Raw genomic sequence first — 22311 nt, 5'->3', positions numbered from 1 at the left:
AAACTGGGGCAATAAAATATCTAATAGGATTGCTTTAAGGACCAGTTAGGCACAAACTGGAATAAGATACCTGCAACTAATTTAACCCAGACTTAGGATGCAAAATACATATACATATAACCTCCTACTAAATTAGTGAGTCTAAACAACCCAGTTTAAAACTTTGGGAGAGACATGAACAGATATTTTACGGGAGATAAAAATGATAAACACATTGTGGTAAGTGTTTCCAAAGATGACCTTAAACAATTCTGCCCCTACCTGTATATGCATCTCCTCTCAACATTGAGCTAGGTCTGTGTGTATTTTGAGAACAACAAAATATAGTTGAAGTTACTTGTGTGTATTCCAAGCTTAACCCTTAGTTGACCTGGCAGCTTTCTCCCCCTTTGAAATGTTCTTTCTCAGAACCCCGCTGCAATGCTGAGGCAGACTAAGCAGTCACATGGAGGAGCCAAAAGCCCCAGCTGAGGTCCCAATGGAACAAGATTCCAGATGACTCTCAGCTGTCCAGGCATCCCAAACATTCTAGTCCCAGCTGACTACAGCCTATTGAGCCTCCAGGTGACTACAATCATCTCAGCACCTCAGCTGACACATGAAGCTGAAGGACTTCCCCACCCAACCCACAAAATTGTGAAATAATAAAATGCTGTTTTGTCACTAAGTTTTGGAGTGGTATACTTTCATAAATAACTGAAGCATATTTTGACAAAATCCCACTCCCAGGTATATACCCCAGCAAACATCTACACATATGCATCAGAAAACAGTTTTAATGTTCATAGTAGCATGTTTCACAATAGAAAAAAAAACTGGATATTCAAATGTCTGTCAACTAACAGATGTATAAATGAAAGTCAAAGAGGAGGATAAATAAGCTAATACCATTTTTTAAGCTCCAAACAAAGCAAAAAATAGCAATATATTGTTTTCACAGCAGGGGTGTCCAATCTTTTGGCTTCCCTGGGCCACAGTGGAAGAAGAATTGCCTTAGGTCACACATAAAATACACTAACGATAGCTGATGAGCTAAAAAAAAAAAAAAAAACCACTCATAATGTTTTAAGAAAGTTTACAAATTTGTGTTGAGCCACATTCAAAGCCGCTCTGGGCTGCAGGGTGGACAAGCTTGGTTTACAGATATATACATATGAGAGTTTTATTAAAAGATGGCAATGGAAACGTTAAACAAAATTCAGCATAATGTTGCCTAGTGCTAAGGGGGAAACTAAGGGGACAGGCTAGAGAAGAAACACAGCCAGACGTAAAATTGGTAATGTTCTGGTTTTGTAGTTGGCTAGGAGGTTCACAAGTATTTATCATTAAGTTTTACAATTATATATAGAATATGACAGCCCATTATATATGCAAGTTGTATGTTAAATATACTTCAATTTATTTAAAATTTATTTATAACTGTATATTATGTTGTGATTCTTACACAGTTATAACATCACTTAATGTTATATACTCTTTTCAAATGTCCAGAATGATTATTTCAAAAGGAAAACCTTTCATATAACAGCTGTTTATATTTGACACTTCATTTAAATGCAGTAAATTATTTTAACAACCAAAATAAAGTATTTAAACAGGTGAAATGATCTTCCTTTCTAATGAAGTGACTGATTCATTTTAACAACTTTAGAAAAAAATCCTTATTTGAAAAGATTTTAGTTGCTCCTCAAACTCATGACTTATGACTGGCCTTTACAGTTTTAAGATTAGATTTATTTCATCTACTTCACAGTTTCATTATCCTGTTCCTTCAAATGCCATAAAGCTGCTTAGTATATTAAAATAAAAGCCTTCTTTAGCGACGGTCTAGAGTAAAAATAATCTTGGGATTGCAATTAAACTTATATGGAACAAGGTTATTAAATTTTAAAAATTAAGAGCATATGCAATGCTCCCCCCCGCTCCCTGAGACAGAGTCTTGCCCTGTCACCCAGGCTGGAGTGTGGTGGTGCAATCTCGGCTCACTGCAACCTCTGCCTCCTGGGTTTAAGCAATTCTCCTGCCTCAGCCCGTCTAATTTTTGTATTTTTAGTAGAGATGGGGTTTCATCATGTTGGCCAGGCTGGTCTCAAACTGGCTAGTCTGGAACTCTTGACCTCATGATCCGCCTATCTCGGCCTCCCAAAGTGCTGGGATTACAGGCATAAGCCACCGCGCCCCGTGGAAATGCTTTAAGTGTCAATGTCTTCAACAAACCCTGCTCACTGTAATAGATTTTTTAAAAGGCACACTGATGGACAAAGATTTGTTTTTAAAACAGCACACATTTTTAAAAGCAAAAACATCTTGTGAGATCATTACAGCATACTGTTTTAGGATTCACAGGAATACTGCCATTATTACATGGAATGATTCTGTAACTAAAGAGCTGACCATTTTGTCAGGATTCAATGCATAATAAAAGAAAATAAAGACTTTATCTGGTTTATTTAACCCACAATATCTACAATATTCAATGATCTTCTCCAGTAATTAGACAAAAACAAAGCTATTTCCATTGCAAAGACATTTTAATGAAGACAAGCAATTTATTTGATCCCTAATGAGTATTTTTATTTAGTATCCTTTAACCTCTTATGGGAAAGTTTAAATGAGATCAGTCAGAGCTGTGATGGTTTCCTAAAGTGTTGCTTAATTTGCATATTAATTAACTATAATCATAAAGTTAAATCAAGAGCCATGAAACCAAATGAATCATTAATCCAACCCCACCCAAATTCATCATGTGCATGAATTTAGTATATTCTAACTAATGCCTATGTATGCAATGATAATTTCAATTCTTACTATTCCTTCACATCAGAACATATTTCTCAAGTTCAATTAAAATGGCATCTTGTGAATTTTACTTCTATTGCTGACATCTGTCTTTTTTCATTTCTCATTTGAAAAATAATAAAACTTTCATAACTCATATGGTTTTTGTATATTAACTAGTCTGTCTTCTCTTATTCAATGTTCCCTAACTAGTGAGTTAACACTGAAGACAGACCTCTCTAAGAGTTACTTGTACTTGGAAGAAATACTCAAGAAACTAAAATCTTCCTCAAAGTTCTTCCTAAGTTATCCATCCAGCCATTCATCTCCCAATTGTTGATGGCTGTCATGATGCTCACATATACCATTTCTTCCATAAGCATTATCTCCTTTCTTCATCATCAACTCTTCCCTTCTTCTATAAAGAATAATATGACATGTGTATTGAAACTGGGATTATGATGTTCACTGCACATGTGATCTTACTGACATCACAGTCAAATCCAAAATTTCGAAGTATTGCACAACAGAGACTTACTGTACTATTACTATTATGACCAAAACATAAAATGTGGTTACCATTAAAGATAAAGGATCTGTCTTAATATTCACTGCGCACTCACTATGTTCCTAATACTGTGTAGGATATTCTAGAAAGATTAGAAAAATGTTCTTGCCTTAAAGAATCTTTTGTCTCCCTACAATAATAGTAATAAGTTATTATTATATTCATTAGAGGAAAAATGAGCACCAAAATTTAAATCATCGTAACATTACCTTACCAACTTTGGCAAAGAACCAATAACTTAAGTCTCCTTGAGTGTTTTTACATACACAGGTGTTAAAACCTTCAAAATGGCTCTGGCCTAGTTAGCCAAATAAACAGTCCTAAGTAAAATTTAGTTTGTTTTGTATTAATAAAACCTGTACCTAGACCTCTCACGTAAGACACAGATGATCAATTGTGATTTCTGAGAGAAGTAGGCCTGGAATTTATTTCTCTTTTTTTTTTGAGATGGAGTCTCACTCTGTTGCCCAGTCTGGAGTGCAGTGGCGCAATCTCGGCTCACTGCAACCTCTGCCACCCGGGCTCAGACAATTCTCCTGCCCCAGCCTCTCGAGCAGCTGGTGCCTACCACCATGCCCAGCTAATTTTTGTAGTTTTAGTAGAGACAGGGTTTCACCATGTTGGCCAGGCTAGTCTTGAACTCCTGACCTCATGATCCACCCTCGTGTAACCCAAAGTGCTGGGGTTACAGGCGTGAGCCACCACACCCAGCCAGCCTGGAATTTTTCTTAACAGTCAATATATCTCAGAAAAGAATCTCCATTTGAGGAATTCTACAAGAAATACACTAGAGGCGTTAAAAATAGCTTAAATCACTCAGTTGGACCATCATCCAAATAGAGCCTAATTTGAGCCATTTATATTATTCTCTGGCAGGTACACATGGGATTTTGTGAAGATGGGATACAGTATGTATACCCACCCTAAGACACTTGGTTTAAATATTAAGTTTGAATTCTGTAGAAATACTGGCTGACTAAACAAGAGTTTGAAGAAAGACAGTCCTAGATTTAAATTTTTCTTCAACAAAGAATTAACTATGACAGAAATGCAATATATGCAAAATGGCTACATCTACACAAATAAACAACAAAATACCTAAAAACCAGGATTGACAATCTCTACAAACATATCAATACAGCAAACAGTCCATGCCCAGGGTTTTCCTAAATTCCTCAGCTCAGACCTCCACTTCCAGTATTCTCTTTCCTGCTTTCAAGAAGTATCAAGCAACCAATGCCTTCTTTATGCCAATTTTAATATACAATACTTTAAAATAATAGTTGACAAAAAGCCATAGTTTAAAAACCAGTCATTTTGCATTTATCTGATTATCATTTGTCTCCTTAAAGACAATGATGTCTCTCTCTTCTCTCCCACCCACTTTCTTGTATTCTTGGTTTCTGAAGAAAAATTAAATCTCTGGACAATTAGTACCTTAAAACAAAGTTGTCAAAGTTACTCTAGTCAAGGATGACTCCACCTCAAGGGTTCAGCCTTGAGATAATTTTTTTAAATCTCAAGTGAAAAGAATACCTTCCCCTTCTCTTTCCTAGAGGCACCTCCTGCTATAAAAGAACAGGCAACCCCGTCAGGTGAATAAGACACCTGGTTAGCCAAATTATTGCTGAAATGCCGGGCGTGGTGGCTCACGCCTGTAATCCCAGCACTTTGGGAGGCCGAGGAGGGTGCATCACGAGGTCAGGAGTTCGAGACCATCCTGGCTAACACGGTGAAACCCCGTCTCTACTAAAAACACAAAAAATTATCCGGGCATGGTCGCGGGCGCCTGTAGTCCCAGCTACTCGGAAGGCTGAGGCAGGAGAATGACATGAACCCAAGAGGTGGAGCTTGCAGTGAGCTGAGATCGCGCCACTGCAATCCAGCCCGGGCAACAGAGAGAAACTCCATCTAAAACAAACAAACAAACAAACAAAAAAATTATTGCTGAACTTTATTACTTACGTACATATTGTCAACAATCCTTTGACCAACAAGGATGAATCTTAAAGAAAATGCTCAGCCAAATAAAAAAAAAAAAAGAAAATAAAAGACACAAAAGCCACAATTCCATTTATCTGAAGTTTAAAAATAGGCAAAACTAAATTGTATTGTTTAGCAATGCACACAGAGTTTACCACCTATGAGAAAAAGGAAGGATGTCATTACTATAAAGTCAGGGGGTGGAAGGGATTGAGAAACACACCAGGTCGTCTAAGGTAGTGGCAATGATCTTGATCTGGGTAATAGTCACATGGGTGTTCACTATACTTTAGATTTATATTTTTCAGGACGTGTCATACTTCATCATAAAAGAAAATTGTTTTAAAAACTGAAACTGAATTATCTTTTCTCCTCTAATGAAATCCTTTGCAGAACTCATTTCTTTGCTCTTGTTTATAGAAACATTTAAGACTTATTTTCAAAGAATATAACTGTACAAGAGTGCTGCCTCCCATAGTTCTGTACTCCATTTCTGATGTGGGTTACATAAATAAGATGTATAATAATTTACTTTAATAATAAACCTTCTTAAACTGGGTATAGTCTACAGGTGTTACTGGTATTTTAAGAATAGGCATCAAATAATAAACGTGTGGTAGGCATGGTGGTCACAAGTGAGTTTCCAGTTATGATCCTTTTCTCCAACTCCTTATGGCCTGTGTTCTCCTTAAGATAAATTTGGTCAGCAACAAACAATAATTTAAGCTGTGGATATACTAGAATTTTGAAAAAATCACACTACATTTTAATTTTTTTAACAGTGTGGGCAACAACATAAAATTTTACCTTCAACATTAGTATTTGCATATATATGTATATCTTATACGCTACAACATCATCTATCTATTGTGGGGCGGGGAGGCAGGGGACAGAAAGTGAAACAAAGCACCAATATTTAAAGTTTAAAACAATGCATTTGAAGGATTTTATAGGTTGGAGGGATAGCTAGATATCACCAAAGAAAAGAATACCATACTGGGGAGAAAAGTCTTTACTTGAGAACAGCTAATAAATCTGTAAGGCATGAAACGAAAAAAGAAAACCCCAAAAGAAAATATTATCAACTTGGTTATCAACTAATCATTAATACTTTAACACTTTACTAATATAAACAAAACTCCTTTAAATGTCTTTATGCAGTAACATTTCCTTTTTAATAGGAATGAGCAAACAAGGTAAAAAAGAATAAAGTTTTAAAACTTATACTGCTAATTTATGGAGATTACAGACAACCAGTACACACAATTTTTTAAATAATCAATTCCAAATGAGTCAAGCTTCACACAAAAGCTCTATTTGTTTCCATATCTAAGCCTGAATTGTCAACATTTACGATACTGTAAATTTAAACTAAGTGGTAGAAAGTAACTTCCCCTCATCTTCTGAAGTAACAATTTCAAACGACTTCTCAAAATATTCCCTTCTACAGCAAACACAGGTGCAAAGAAAATGGAAAAGAATCTAGCCAAGCTATAATTGTATCACCTTAGAAAAAGTATTATCCTTCTGGTCCTTAGCTTCTTAGAAAATAGAAACAGGGGGCCAACACATACACTAAAAATCCTGTGGGTTATAGAATTCTGAGTCTACTCTGAAAGTTCAGCTCTCCATCTCCCAATTCCCTTAACTGGCATGGCTTAAGACTTCCAATCTCATTATCATGAACTTTTTATAGACAAAATAAATCTAAATAAGAACAATATTCAGTTGGATTTGATCATCTTTTCCTCTCATTCAGCTACTCTCTTCAGAGTTTCTGAAAATCCCATAGTAATTGAAGGTTAAAAGTCTTAACCATCAACTCATCTCTTGGCTCCATCAAAACAATCAAAGTAATCAGCTATTATCCAACTAGTAAGCTTAGTTAGCTACAGCCCGGATTGTGAAGAGGTATTCTGATAGACCAGTATTTTAAGACTTAAGTTGGGGCACCTGAATAAAAAACATAAATTAAACAGAGGACACTTTTATTTAAGCTGGCCCTGGAGGCAGAGGGTGTGGTAAGAGGAACAGACTTTGGAATCAGGCAGATCCGTATCCTTCAATTCTTGTGGGAAATACTGAATTGAATTATCTTTTGTCTATGGAAATAAAAGATGTTACCTCATCTCCTCAATTCTAAGATGTCACTGGATTGTAAAACACTGTAAAAACTAAGCAACTACTATCATTTAGAACATATATTAAAGTTATCTTGCAACATTAAATTCCACAGAAAGAAAAGAAATAGACACAGTTGAGAGTGGTCAATTAGTGCCAACAGTCACAATTTTTTAGAGATTTGTTTGTCTACAAATAGTACAACCTTGAACAACATAAAGAGGCATTCACTAATTTATGTACACATTATATTCCAAAACATGTTTAGATGTTTTTCATCTGAAACTATGGAAGTATTTTTCCAAAGACACAAAATTCTAAATAATGGTTAGATTTCCTGGCAAGCCTACAAATGCAGATTAACATACATTTACCTAAATATGGGAGCCTCTGGGCAACTGATCCTATCTCCCCCAACGCTAATCCTCACCTCCTAATATATTCCACTTTAAAAACAAACAAAAAACCCTACAGTATTACCACTTTCTATCAATTTCTAAATTCCCAGAAATTACTCATGGTCAGAAGTAGGTAAGAAGAGGACAAGAGAAGCCTTCTCAGAAGAGTTACTGGTTTAAATACAAAAAGCATCCACCAGAATCAGGTAGACAGACGGTTGAAGACAGAGTAGCAGGTTAACCATTTACAGGTTTTCCCCTTTCAATAGTATTAATTTGGCCCATATAGTATATCAGTGGGTCCTATACTATTTGGAAATGTTTTTCTTTTTTCCTATTTATTGCAGGGATTTACAGAAGTCACTTATGCAATCACACTAAAGCTAAACCATTACCTCTGGATGAAAGATGGCAGAGACAACAGGCTGACCTATAAAAGCCTTCTAATAATTCAAGGAATTTAGGAGTTTCACATAAATTACACCTAATAAAACCAACATCAACATCAATATCCATCTAACCACTTTAGAGTTTCTTCTGAGACACCAGATTCAGCAAACTCAAGTCATTTAACAGATGTGGGGCTAATGCACTGATTTACAATGCACTCAGGTAAGTTGCTAACCAAAACCTGGAATGATGGAATCTGATCCTAACTTCACTCTGAGGATACTGAAACAGCACGTATATACATATGTTCAAATAATATAGAAAACAAACACTATGTAGAAATAAATCCTGTTTATCATGGTGTTGGGGAACAAAGATGGCATTCTTCATATCATAGTAACAATGTCTGTCTACAAGCAGGATTTAAAAGTAGTAATGGATAGGAAGATATGCTAAAGCAAAATATTAATTGTAGAATCTAGGTGGTTAGAGTATATGAGTGTTCACTATAAAATTCAACTTTCTTGTGCATTTGAAAATTTTTATAATAGTTTAGCAATAGGTCTGTTGAATTGTGGGGTCTTTATACTTCAAGTTAACTGCAGTATTTTCACTCCCTAAGATCATTAAGTTTTAAAAGTAAACAAATTGAGGGGAAAAACATGATTTGGTCACTTGAGAATAATATTAACCTTTCCATCCTTCATTTCGGAGAGCACGTGTGCACAGACGAATACTAAGATATAACAATAAAGATAAATGTTAACATTTTCTCAAACACTCAAAACTTATAGAGAGTATAAAAATTGATTAGGTACAGAAGGGCTAGTTAAGTTAGCCCATATTCATTAACTGGGTCAGAGATTATGATGTAAATCCTTATATTGAGTTTCTAATGTTTATAACCAATGTTGTCTTTATGCAAACTACTCATGGCAGTAAGGGGCATGCAGTCCTACCCAAGTTAACCTTTACGATATGAAAACCATAAAGGGGGAAGGAAAAGTCCCAAGGGCATTCATGACAGACCCTAACTACCCTAGGGCCTATACATCATGAAATCTATGATTACTACTTATGGAAGCCATCACACTCAACCGAAATGGGAGTAGCACCAATCTTATCATAAATTCATACAATTTAATTGTCAATGAAATCAGTAATCAGTAACAGTGATACCTGGTCTGAAGTGCAGCTGGACTGCTGATGCTAATGATCCCACAAAGTGACTTTTTAAGATTTGGGGACGTTTGTGTTCTAAAACTGGTTTGGCTACCAATTTGTCTTCTTCAGAACTGAGGTCAACAGCCTCTTTTTGTCATCTGCAAAGTGAAGGAAAACATGGAGACCTCAAAGTACAGGAAGTAGTCCCCAACTTCTAACAGCTTATATTCCAAAGGTTTATCATTCCTTTGAAAACACATCTGTACTAATTAACCAATTTATACCATAGTTTCTTTGGAAAAATTGCATTCTAAGTTCCAACTCTAAATTGCAACTTTCTGCCCAGCAAAAAGGCATCTGCTGCATTTTTGCTAACTACAGCCAAAACCTAAGGCTCAGAGAATTCTCTCTAGGGAGAACCCACTTTATAACCTGCTAAGGCAGGGAAAAAAGAGCTCTCACATAGGGAACTTCATTGCTTCTATGGGAAAGGCGACCACAATTGAATAAGATAATGGATATGGAAAAGGTATCTGGCTAATATAAAGTAAAAGTATTATCACTTACAATAAAAATACGTAGAAAACGCATTTTGCTCCAGATAAAAAGGTATAGTTAAGTGCTGTTAAAGTGGTTGATTAACCAAACGTTTGGCAAGTACAGACAATATATTTTCAAACTGTTTCCTCCTATCTGTTCAACTCAGCTGTTAAGGGAGGAATTACTAAAGTGAAGTCAAATTGTTACCAAAAATGTTGCTAAATGCTAAAAAAGTGCAGTGTACTTCAATAAATAAATCACACACCACCCCTTATGACAACTGGTAAGATAAATAAAATAACTTGGGTGACAAATTTAAAAAACAAGTATAACTCTGTGACAAGAAGTCACTTTCAGCAGCTAACTTGAGTCTTTTACACAATTTAAGAACTACTGTAAAATTTAAAGAAATAGCTCACAGAGAAAGTAAACTCTTCACTAAAACGACTTGCAGAAATGAAACCATTGATAGAGATATGGAAAAAGAGGTCAGGGAAGGTATGAGCAGGCCAGAATAAATCGGTTTGTGGAAGCACAGCCTGAGAGTAACATTTAAATATTATTAAAGGTCTGTGCCATTGCTATATGATATGACGGTGATCTGAGCAACTCCCAAACTAGAAACACTAGAGTGTTCAGCTACAGACCGGTTAAAGTGTTGGGACTATTAGTAGCTATAGAAGAAAACTAGATTTAAAAGCCCCAAAAAGCTTTAAAAGCCCAAAGTAATAATGGCAGGCAATCTACACATCCCCCTCCTTTTAACCTTTTCAAAAAGAATGACTGTAAGAATCAGATAAGAATGAATGAGATGCCTAACTACGTGAGATCTTCAAAAGACATGAAAAAAAAAACAAGAACAAGGTATTTTTTTTTTGTCTGAAACCTGATTCTCTCATTAAGTCACCTGAATTAGACATTATATTAGATTCATACTGACAAATCTCCATTCACGGTAAGGCACAGGGACAGTCCATTATTATACAAATCTCCTTACTACTAAGCAAGATTATCTAACATTATGAATATAAACATTTAATTAAGAAATGTCAACATTAAAACTATACGCAGAATACCTAAATTAAGTAGCTCTTTAAAACAGAGATGTATACTTTCAAATGGTACAAATTTAGCTAAATGATAATGTGTCAGAAATGCGTTTTCATATATATAAAAAATGAAGCAAAACATATTTTCTTTTTTGAGTCGGAGTTTCGCTCTTTGTTGCCCAGGCTGGAGTGCAGTGGCGCGATCTCGGCTCACTGCAACCTCCGCCTCCCGGGTTCGAGAGATTCTCCTGCCTCAGCCTCCCAAGTAGCTGGATTACAGGCGCCCGACACCACTCCCGGCTAATTTTTGTATTTTTAGTAGAGAGGGGGTTTCACCATGTTGGCCAGGCTGGTCTCGAACTCCTGACCTCAGGTGATCCACCTGCCTCGGCTTCCCGAAATGCTGGGATTACAGGCGTGAGCCACCGCGCCCGACCAAAACATATTTTCATGTGCATGAAAAAGAATTATGCCCTCCAACCACACTACTGAAGCTGGAAAAGGAAACTTTTAATACTTAGCTACACTAAAAAATAATAATAATAAAAATAAAAAATAAAAAAATTAGCCACTTTATCTGTTGAGCCTTTTCATTATTGCATTACTCAATTTTAGTGGGGATCTTTGGCTGACTTGATGCAGATTTCTAATCTTAAGGAAAAATGACCAAAATCTCATCATTCAGTAGTGAATTTTTCTGCAATCTTTAATTTCAGCCCCAGAGTTACTATTAAACAGTAGTTAGCCTTCCATTTGTAAAAATGTTACTATGGAAATATTCACAATTTTGTTACCTGAAATGTTTGGTCAACCATGCATTTCTGCTATTTTAATCTGAAAAGAGAACTTTCTCTTTTCATATTGTCCAGTAAATACTAGTTTTCATTTTCTGGTTCCAATTTCATTTTTATCTAACTTGCTTAAGTGTTTCAAAACAAGACCACCTAATAATATTGTGTCAATAAGCCTTCACAGGTATTCTTAGGCTCATAAATAGTCTACACTAACATATTTTCTTCTGTGATTGCACGTTAACAAAAAGGTTATTTTTTAAAAAAACTAGTGTTAGAAAACAAAATCAAAACTTCTAAAATGGAATGAAAACATTTCATGGAAGACTGTCACAGTAATTAACTGATCTAAATTGAATTGTCCATGAGTGGGCCCCTCTGGTGTTCAATAGATGTTGCAGTACCAATTTTTCTCTCCATAATGCAGAACTTAAATCTGGTATATTACTATACAGGTAAGTTACTGCCCCCCTCCCCCCGAACACTTATTATCTATATAGTTAGTAACTCTCAAAAAAGACTCTCTCTCTTTCATTCTCAAATGATAAAACAAATATCCTGAAATTTAGTTAGGTCTAACTGTGAGGAAGTAAGATTAACTCAAGGTTGACAGGTCAATAAGATTACACTAGTTTAAAAGGCATACTCTCAGAGGGGAAAATCCTAACTCAGGGGGAAAAATCCTAACTCGGGTTGGGCAAGTTGCGAAAAAAAGTTAAAGCAATCTTCCCATCTAGATAATTCACAGACCAATGTAGTGTCTAAGTTAGCTAGTGTTGTTAAGAGTGGGGTAATTTCCTAAAACATTCAGGTCTGTCCCTTACACCATGTGCAACTTCGGTATTACAATCTAGGACTCCCATCACCGTGGTACTGTTTGCTCTTATCCACAAACCTTCCTGCAGACCAATAAAGGAACTAATGCAATGCTTTCAGGTACTGTGCATAACACACTAAGGGTGACAGTGGCTAACAGGGTAAGGATCTTGTTCTAAAAAGCAACCCAAGACGATAGTGAAACAGTAAGGTGCTGAGTGCACTTAAGAGCTCTGAAAAAAAGCCACTCTTTAAAATACCAAATGATAAATAAATAAGAGTAGCTAGCTTTCAGATCACTTTCAGGGGTATTATTTCCTTCCCTCCAACACCCCACTGACTCTCCTTTTCCCTTCTCGTATCATGAGAGCATAAAAAGAAACAGTAAAAGCGTAAAACTGCAAGGGTGAGCAGCCGGGGTTCCGGCACATCTGGACCCACCTCCAGCGACAACAGGGCAGCCCCCCTGGCCGACTCCGTCTGAACTAGCAAAAACGCGCCCGCAAAAATGAAAGAACGCGAAAGCAGCGGGCGAGGAGGGCGGGGAATCGGCCGACAGTCCGCGGAGGAGCTACCTGCCGGCTCCTGGCGTGGCGGGTCCGGACTCAGCGACCAAAGCGGGCTGCGAGGGACTGCACCCACACTCCCGGCGGCTGCACCCACACTCCTGGCGGCTGCACCCACACTCCTGGCAGTCTTCACACTAGCCCGGCCGAGAGTCAAGGTTTCGCTCCCGGACCCCGACGCCCCGCCTCAGGCTGCACGGGGCAAACTTCGCCCACGGGCAGGGGGCGCGCCCGGAGCTCCGGGATCCGCGCCGGCCTCAGCCAGGACGCGAGCGGGGCTCCGCGGCGGCGCGGGGCCAAGTCGAGGAGAGCTGCGGCGGGCAGAGGAGCGGGTCCCGGTTCCCCGCGGGCCACGGGCGGGGGAGGGGCGGCGAGGCACTTACCACGGGTCGAACTCGTGGATGATGCTTTCGAAGCGGATGACGGCGAAGAGGCGCGAGCTGAAGCCGGCAAGCCAGGCCAGGAAGAGGATGGTGAAGGAGAGAAGCGACTGCCACCCAGCCGGCTGCGACAGCCCCCCGGACAGCCCCGCCGGGGCCGGCTTCGGCGGCGCCGCGCCGCCCGCCGCCTTGTGCGCGCACTGGGCCCCGGGCCCGTGGTGGCCGTGCCGGCTGTTTCCCAGGGCCATGAGGCCACTCCACGGGGACGAGTTGAGGGACGACTTGTGCTTGCTCTCCGGGGCCGAGGGCTCCGCCATGTTGTGCCCCGGCGGCGGGTCTAGCTCTCCTCCTCCGCCGCCGCCGCCTGGTGCGAGGGGTGCTGGGCGGGGACCCGGAGGAGGAGGAGGAGGAGGAGGAGGAAGAAAAAGGAGGAGGAGGGAAGAGCTCTGCGCGCTCCCGCCCTCAGCGCCGCGAGGCCGGCGGACTGGGGGTGGAGGAAGCGGCGGCGGGGAGTCTCCGCCTCAGCAGCGGCCGCGATCGCCGCTCTCTCAACCCAGATGGCCCCGGCGCCCCACTAGCCATCCGTATCCCCAGTGCAGCTGCGGCGGCGGCGGCGAAAGCCGACGGGACGAGGGCGCCAGAGAAGAAGCAGCAGACGGAGGCGGCACCACGGCTCTGAGAAGCAATGACATTCCCTCTCTAGCCCGCCGCCCGCCCAGCCGAGAGGAGCAGGGGGAGGAGCCCCCTGGAGTCCGGGCGGAGCTCAAGCATCCTCTGACTCCGCCCCCGGCCCGACAGGAACTGGCCCCTCCGCCTGTCACAAAGCGACAGGTCCGTTAGGGGGCGGGCCCAGAACCGCTGCGCCCACCAATAGGGGCGCGAGCTGGGGCGGAGCTTGACCCAACCGTCTCCCCCTCCCCCGCCCCATCCCGGCCTCGCGCCGATTCGCCCGGAGTGGCCGAGCTGCGCGGCTACGGCTTCATTGTCAGTTGAAAGACGCGGTTTCGCGCGCCTGTGCGGTCGGCGAGAAAGGGCACTAGGCGGCTCCGCTAGGTTCATGGAGCTGAGCTGGGCCGAGGGGCGGGAACTGCGGAGCGGCCTCGGTCAAACTCGTCTTAAAGGACGCGGAAAGCGCCGCACCGACCAGCAGGACGCTCGCGGGCTCTCCGCGGTCGTGACTTTTAACCCGCTTTGCGCGGAGCCCTCACCACGTGACGGCCGCGCAGGCGCATTATCCTAGCCCTCGGCGCGTGGGTCGGGCCGAGGGGTTCAGCCGCCCGTGGCGCTCCTCGACTGGCGCTGCGAATGAGCCCGTGGCGGCAGTGACACAGCCTACCTTGCTCATTGCGCTTCACGTCCCGCCGAGAATGTGAGCAAAGACAAGTTTTCCGACACCGAAAACTCGTTGGAACCGGCAAGCGCGCCCCTAGCTCCGGCAGGCAAAATGCGACCTTCTCTCGCCCTTTTTCGTTTGTACTCCGAATTGCGAAAGTACTGTCTGTTCACTGGAAATATGGGAAAATGCAGAAATACATTAACGGCTGCATACATTCCGTCGAGTGAGTGAAACTAACTTACCCTGGACGTTAAGCTGTTTCCAGTTCTCACTTTACTAAATAATAATAGAACGAAGGTTCTTGTGCACGTCTACCTTGTATTTTTATAATTCCTTTCCTTTCCCCACTTCCCTCCTTGTCCGCTAAAATAAAGTGCTACCAGATAAACTCAGGGCAAAATGAGCTTAAACTAAGTGAGGTAGTGGGGAGTCTCGAATTGCTCTGATATAAACCCCATAGAAAGTACGGAGCTTTCGGCGTAATCGGTGCTCAGTAAATACTTGTTCATGTCAATTCACAGCTAATTGTACATTTTATTAGGTAAGTAACATCTGGATATTAAAGGGCATATTAATGTAAAACTATAAAGGCCCTGAATTATTTTCTTAGGTGATTTAAATTTTTCTCTTTAACTACAAATTGTGTTTCAATATTAATAGAAGTCTTAAAATATTAGATAAATGAACCCTAGTTATTTTGAGGTAGCTCTTTGAAAGTAAGGCAACTCCAGCTACCCTTTTAACCTGCTAAGTGGTTACGTTTTGTCCTGTTTCCTTAAAAAAACCATAAATAGTCTTATTAAGGAAATAATGAAAAGGTTTCCAGAAATAGACTTTCTCACCAACAGTTTAATAGCCGACATTTATTGAACGTACACATTTTAATGAGAATTAGGATAAAATATTAACTGCCTCTGTTATACAGAGAAAGATGAAATGCTTTTCCTCGTAGCCCAAACGGTACATGCTGAAATGACAGCAGAGGATTTTTGTCTGTGTTCCCTGAACCAAAGTTTTATCAGTCTAAAATAAAATTTGTGTTTTTATTTTAATTTGTTTGGATATTTCTATTTTATTGTCTTTGTGTATCTATTCCCTAGTAAGTTCTACGTTATCTTCTTTTGCTTCCTGTTTTGGCTGTTTAATGGCCATAGGCCTGGTCTGAAAAGTGACAAAGTGAAATAGTCCCAAATTGTTGCTCACTAGTCATGTAGCATTGGACAAGTCACCTGCATGGGTTGCCCTTTCTGCTCTTAAAGTCAGTTGTTAATATTAAAAAAGCTTATCTGAAAGCATTTTAGGAAATTGTTAAGGAACGTGCAAATACAGGGTAGTGGTAAAGGTGAAAAGCCCTACGAAAACCCCTTGATTTTTGACCTTCATTTATTCACTCATTCATTCAGCAAGTATATATTGAACTCCTTTATGCCGACCACTGTGAGTGAACTGGGATGCATGGGGATTCAGCTAGGAACAGGAAAGACATAGCTCCTACTCTCACAGAGTTCACCAGCCAGCCCTAGGAAGGGAGGTATTAACCACATCATCAGATGGTTCAGGACCAAAATGCAGGGTGACAAACACTGTGGAGGACAGGCACATGGGGAATTTGATCTACACCAGAAGGATGAGAAACATTACCCTGAGGAAGCAGCACTGAAAGTGATGATGAACGGACGAGGAGAAGGAGAATGGAACGCGTTATATAGACAGAGAAGCACGTGCAAAGGCACTGCAGTGGGGCAGGGGAGGCATACGAGTATCCCAGAAAAGTGGCTGCAATGCAGACAGTGGGACAAGGTGCAGTAGGAGTCAAAGGAATGGCCGGGTAGTGTAGGTCCTTTTAAGAGGTGTTTTTTGCTTCATGTTAACTTCAGAATATTGAGAAGCCATAAAGGGTTTTAAGCAGCATGTGGTGTATTTGAGATAGAGGGAGAGAGTTGATCAGATGTGTGTTTTGAAAAGATTACCAAGGCTGCAATGTGAAAAGCATTTTGGAGAGGAGACCAGTAAAAGCTCTACCTGAGAATTCAGAGATTACTTTTGTGAGGAATATGCTATTGTGGAACCACTAGAGAACCCATAAAAATAAATTGCAGCATTGTGAATTCACAATTTCTAGCCTATCAACATGGAAAAATGGTTTACAGTTTGTGATGAAGCTTGAATGTGTTTGCCCCTTTGCACTTGAGGTTCTAATCCTGCTAGGTGCTTGTAACATCCTCCTGAGTTCAAATCTCTCAGGAGTCAGTCAAACACTATGGGTACAACATCATGAGCAGAATGGTGTGACATCAGAGGCCCAGCTTCCAGGGGAAGGGAGTATTTGAGTTGAAACTTGAGGGGTGAGCAGAAGTTCACAAGACACACTAGGAAGAGGGATGGGGGATTCCAAGAAGGAACAAGGAAGTCCTTCAAATTAATACACAAAGTTTAATATTAATGAAGGTGCATTGGGAGATGAGACTGAAAGAGAGATAAGAACCAGATTATTAAGGACTTGTCTGCCTGGTAAAGGAGTTTATTATTCTGTAAGCAGCTGGGATTCATTGAAACATTTTGAACAACAATAACATGATCAGACTTGGTTGATGGAAGAAAAAAAATTGACAGGTAGTATGAAAGATGTACTGGAAAGGGTGAGAGTGGAAGCAGAGAAACCAATAAGGAAGCATTTACAGAAATGTAGGCAAGAGAATTAGGTACCAAAACTGGGACAGTAGGGCTCAGAGAGGAAAGGACTGATAGGAGAGGTATCAAGAGAGTAGAGTCCAGAAATTGGTGATTGGGGTAAAATAAAAGTAGGGTTTAGGACAAATCTGGAGTTTCTGGTTTAGTTATTTGGATGGAAAGTGATGTCTCAGAAATAGGGAGCAAAGGACAAGCAGCAGATTTGGAGGGGAGATGATCCAATCAGCTTTGGAGATGTGATGTTTTAAGTCCCTGTAGGACATCCAAGAGGAGCTGGAGAACAGACACTTAAAGAGGTGTGATGTTCAGGAGGAAGGGTTTTCTGGGATAAAGGCTTGGGACTCCATGGCTACGGGTGAAATTTTGCTGGAATCAAGGCTATAGACAAGGAGACAAGGGTTGAGGATAGAGCCCTAAGGACTTTCCAAATTTAGATGTGCCTACAGGGAGCCCAAGATAGAGCAATGTCCCAGCAGTGAAGAAAGGGAAATAAAGTGAAGTCAGAAGCAGCACAAGGTACAGAGAAATGGAGTGTGACACAGCTGAAAAGTGTACCTTTCTTTTGGCAACCAGGAGTTCACCAATTACTTTAGCAAGGTCAATTTTAGTGGAGTCATAGGGGCAGAAACCAGATGGCAGCAGGTGAGAAGGGATCAGTGGCAAGGGATGTGGAGGCAGGGAATGTATACCACCCTTTCTAAAAGTCTGGGTTCAAAAGCACAGACAGGACCAAATCAGACCAAGAAAAAACTAAATTACGATCCGCAGTCCCTAGCATTTCCCACAGTGATCAAGAAAAGATTTAAGTGCCTGTGATGTGTCCCAGGAATGACACAGGTCGGAGAGTGGGTTTCATTCTTCCTAGAGAAACACAAACAACAAGACATGTACGCTTGTACTAGACACACCACACTAGGGGGCTGCTACGCTCTGCAATATAATTGACATTTGCAAATATCTGGTAACTGAGGGAATTCCCAATGCTTATATTGTCCCTTTCTGACAAGCACCTGTCAAAGAACCTCCCTGGTAGCCCATAGCCCCAGTAGAGGAGAGAGAAGCAGAGAGGGAGAAAAAAGATTTGAGCTAGGTGTGCTGCCAAGTGGTAACTGTGTGGTGGTTTAGAGCACAGGCTCTGCAGACACTGCTGGGTACCAAATCTTCACTTTAGTTCTTCTGAGTCACATGGCTTTTGGCAAGCTACTTCCCATCTCTGCTCCTTGGTATCCTCATCTTTACAGCGTAGATAAGCACTGAACCTTTCTCTTAGGGTTATAAGAAGAAATAAATGAATCAATACATGAAAATAACTTAGGACAGTGCCTGGCGCAAAGGAAACATTCAATATATGTTGGTTATTAACAATATCACTGGTACTACTGCTATATTCAGAACCATGACAGATGGGCTATGAGACTTACTCCCGTGGATAGCCTTAAAATAATTCTCCATGACCCGAGCCCATACGAATGCTTCTTTATTTCTCTAAGCCAGAAAATGCCTGCTTCAAATAAAACACCTTACAAAGTTAGGCAATACCTAGCTGCTGATAATGAATAATAACCTCCAATTTATAATCCAATAGAACTGGGGTCTGCAACTTTTTTTGTAAAAGGCAACACAGTAAATATTTTCATCTTTGTGGGCCATGCTGTCTCAGGCTACTACTCAACCCTGTTGTTGTAGTGTGAAAGTAGCAATGGACAATATGTAAGAGAACAGGCATGGCTGTTCTTCAGTAAACACAACCACACCTGCAGACCAGAGTTTGTTGGCCCTTGCGGTAGATGATAAGGGGATTGCTGTGATCTAATCTAGCTCAAAATCCAGTATGAGGCAGAGAATGTTTTCTATCATGATCACTGTGAAGAGTGAGAGCTTGTGTCTGGGCAGTCATCAAGGACATGTTCATGAAGTGATTGGCCTTAAAGAATAGGTAGGATGTTGGCCGGAAGCTGTGGCTCACGCCTGTAATCCCAGCACTTTGGGAGGCCAAGGCAGGTAGATCACAAGGTCAGGAGTTTGAGACCAGCCTGGCCAATATGGTGAAACCCCCATCTCTACTAAAAATACAAAAATGAGCCGGGCATGGTGGTGCACACCTGTAATCCCAGCTACTCAGGAGGCTGAGGCAGGAGAATCGCTTGAACCTGGGAGGCAGAGGTTGCAGTGAGCCGAGATCACACCACTGCACTCCAGCCTGGGTGACAGAAAGAAAAAAAAAAAAAAAAAGAATAGGTAGGATGTTGACAAGTGAGATTTGGAGTGTGGGAAGGATGCATTAGAAGCAGAGGAAGGCCGGGGGCGGTAGCTCACGCCTGTAATCCCAGCACTTTGGGAGGCCGAGGCGGGCGGATCACGAGGTCAGGAGATCGAGACCACGGTGAAACCCTGTCTCTACTAAAAATACAAAAAAATTAGCCCGGCGCGGTGGCCGGCGCCTGTAGTCCCAGCTGCTCGGGAGGCTGAGGCAGAAGAATGGCGTGAACCCGGGAGGCGGAGCTTGAGTGAGCCGAGATCGCGCCAATGGACTCCAGCCTGGGCGACAGAGCGAGACGCCGTCTCAAAAAAAAAAAAAAAAAAAAAAAAAAAAAAAAAAAAAAAAAAGCAGAGGAAAAAGAAAAACAAAGCCAAGCAGGGGACACTTAGGAATGAGCCAGTAATCCAGAGCTGAGATGCAGTGTCACATTTTATCTTTATTTGCTACCATTGAAACGACACAACACTCTAGTCTTAAAATTCCAGATCATATATAGGAAATTAATTTTCTATTTTAGTACTTTTGAAAATTCACATTTCTATGCCCACTATCTCATGGTTTTCATAGAAGGACATTGTAACAGTGAGGCACACATTTGATTTCAAAAAGGGCCAAAGGATAATGGCTTAAACAAATAGAAGTTTATTTTCTCTCATAAAGTGAACAGAGAAAGGTGGTTGCTGGTATGAAGTCAGTTGCTCAACAAAGCTTTCAACTTTTTCTGTCTTTATACTCTTTGCTGGATTCTCGGATGTCATTTTCACCCCCTTTTATGCTGTCCTTTGCATTGCATAGCAGAAGCTGAGAAGTACTTTTCCCAGATTCTTTTCTTGTATGACTCCATGATATTTTGTCAGTGAGGGGAGCTCAGTCGACAAAAAAGACAGAGAGGATTTCAGATAGAAAAGGAAGAATGGGCAAATGTAAGATTTACACATCTTTTTGGCTGGTGTGAGAACCACTTACATAATTGTCATTGACTAAGACAATTTTGGGGAGCTTTTTGGAGATTATTGAGAATTGGAGCAGTTTCCTAGAGAACTTCTGAGAGCTCCCTGCTTCAGTCCTTCAGGCTAAAGTTTTCAAAGTCTCCTTCCTTGACCTTGACCTTCAGGCAACACCTTTCTTATCTTTATTCCCTATGGTCTTTCAACATTAGTGTAAATAATAATTCTTGATTAAACCTTTTATTCCTGAAGTACCTAGAGTATCTCTGTTTTCCTGATTGAACCAAGTAATACACTTTCAATTCACTTAGCATATTGGTTTTCATTCTCTTGATTATTGCCTCACTATTGTAAGACAGCTGCTGCAGCCCCAGACATCACATCAGCATTTGAGGCAGAAGGTTAGGAGACGGGAAGATGCCAATCACATATGTCTTCCTTTTTTAAGAAAAACATTTTCCCAGAAATTATTTTAGCAGACTTTCTCTTAGGTCATATTGGCACCACCACCTCCCATGACCATATTGACTTTATATTGCTGTAAGTTTGCAGCTTCATTTCTTTAGGCATGCCTGGTTTTCCTGAGAGCACAAACAAAAGTCCTGAAATTAGGTTCCAGTGGCTCTAATTAGTCTGTCTTAGATCATGTGCCAATTCCTTTTTTTTCTTTGGGACGGAGTCTCAGTCTGTCGCCCAGGCTGGAGTGCAATGGCACGATTTCAGCTCACTGCAACCTCCACTTCCTAGGGTCAAGCAATTCTCCTGCCTCAGCCTCCCAAGTAGCTGGGATTACAGGCGCCCACAACCACGCTGGGCTAATTTTTGTATTTTTAGTAGAGAAGGGTTTTACCATGTTGGCCAGGCTGGTCTCGAACTCCTGACCTCAGGTGATCTGCCCACCTTGGCCTCCCAAAGTGCTGGGATTACAGGCGTGAGCCACCACACCCAGCCTATATACTGATTCCTGACCAAGTGCCTTTAAGAAGAGAATAAGAAACCCTAATTGGCTTAAGCATCCTGGAGTTGAATGAAGTTGGGTCAAACCTAACTTGTAAGAAATCTGAGGCACTGTTACAGAAAGGAAGCAAGTCTGGATGTAGAAAGGAAAAGATAATTCTCCACTATATTTAGGATGTAGAATTTCGACCAAGAGGAAAGCAACCTGAGTATAGTTATTTACAATCTAGTGTGCATACTAGATAGAATTAGCACCAAAGAATATAAAATCTGAAGAATATATATGGAACTATAATTTGTCAATATGTAATTTTAAAAAAGGCACATACTCTAGAACACAGAAAAAAATAAAATAAAAATTGAAGAATGTATAGAAGAAGTATTTTAAGTGAGGAAGGGGGTAGACACCTTTCCTTATTCACTTGTGACTTGATTCAGACCTGATATCAATATAGAGCAGAGGCTACCAAAGTTTTTCTATAAAGATCCAAACAGTAAATATTTTAGGTTTTATGGGTCATATGGTTCAACCACTCAACTTTGCCATTGTAGTGCAAAAGCAGCCATAGACAATAC

At 40.8% G+C, this 22311-nt stretch overlaps 1 protein-coding gene across 2 annotated transcripts in view; it reads right to left on the bottom strand.

Moving 5' to 3' along the window:
• STT3B (STT3 oligosaccharyltransferase complex catalytic subunit B) overlaps positions 1–20311 on the bottom strand; it is a 108896-nt gene extending 88585 nt beyond the window's left edge. Inside the window, exon 1 of one of the 2 annotated variants that reach the window (XM_063602228.1) lies at positions 13548–20311. In XM_063602228.1, the coding sequence (XP_063458298.1) occupies positions 13548–13861 (314 nt within the window). In that variant the 5' untranslated portion in view covers positions 13862–20311. The remainder of the gene's footprint in view (positions 1–13547) is intronic. The other variant, XM_014344184.6, reaches the window with a different exon arrangement.
• Between the last annotated feature and the right edge of the window lie 2000 nt (positions 20312–22311).

Source organism: Pan paniscus, chromosome 2 (genome assembly GCF_029289425.2).
Source record: "Pan paniscus chromosome 2, NHGRI_mPanPan1-v2.0_pri, whole genome shotgun sequence".
Taxonomy (NCBI): domain Eukaryota; kingdom Metazoa; phylum Chordata; class Mammalia; order Primates; family Hominidae; genus Pan; species Pan paniscus.
The sequence above is the reverse complement of the archived record's forward strand: the minus strand, read 5'-3'. Positions and strand labels throughout refer to the sequence as shown.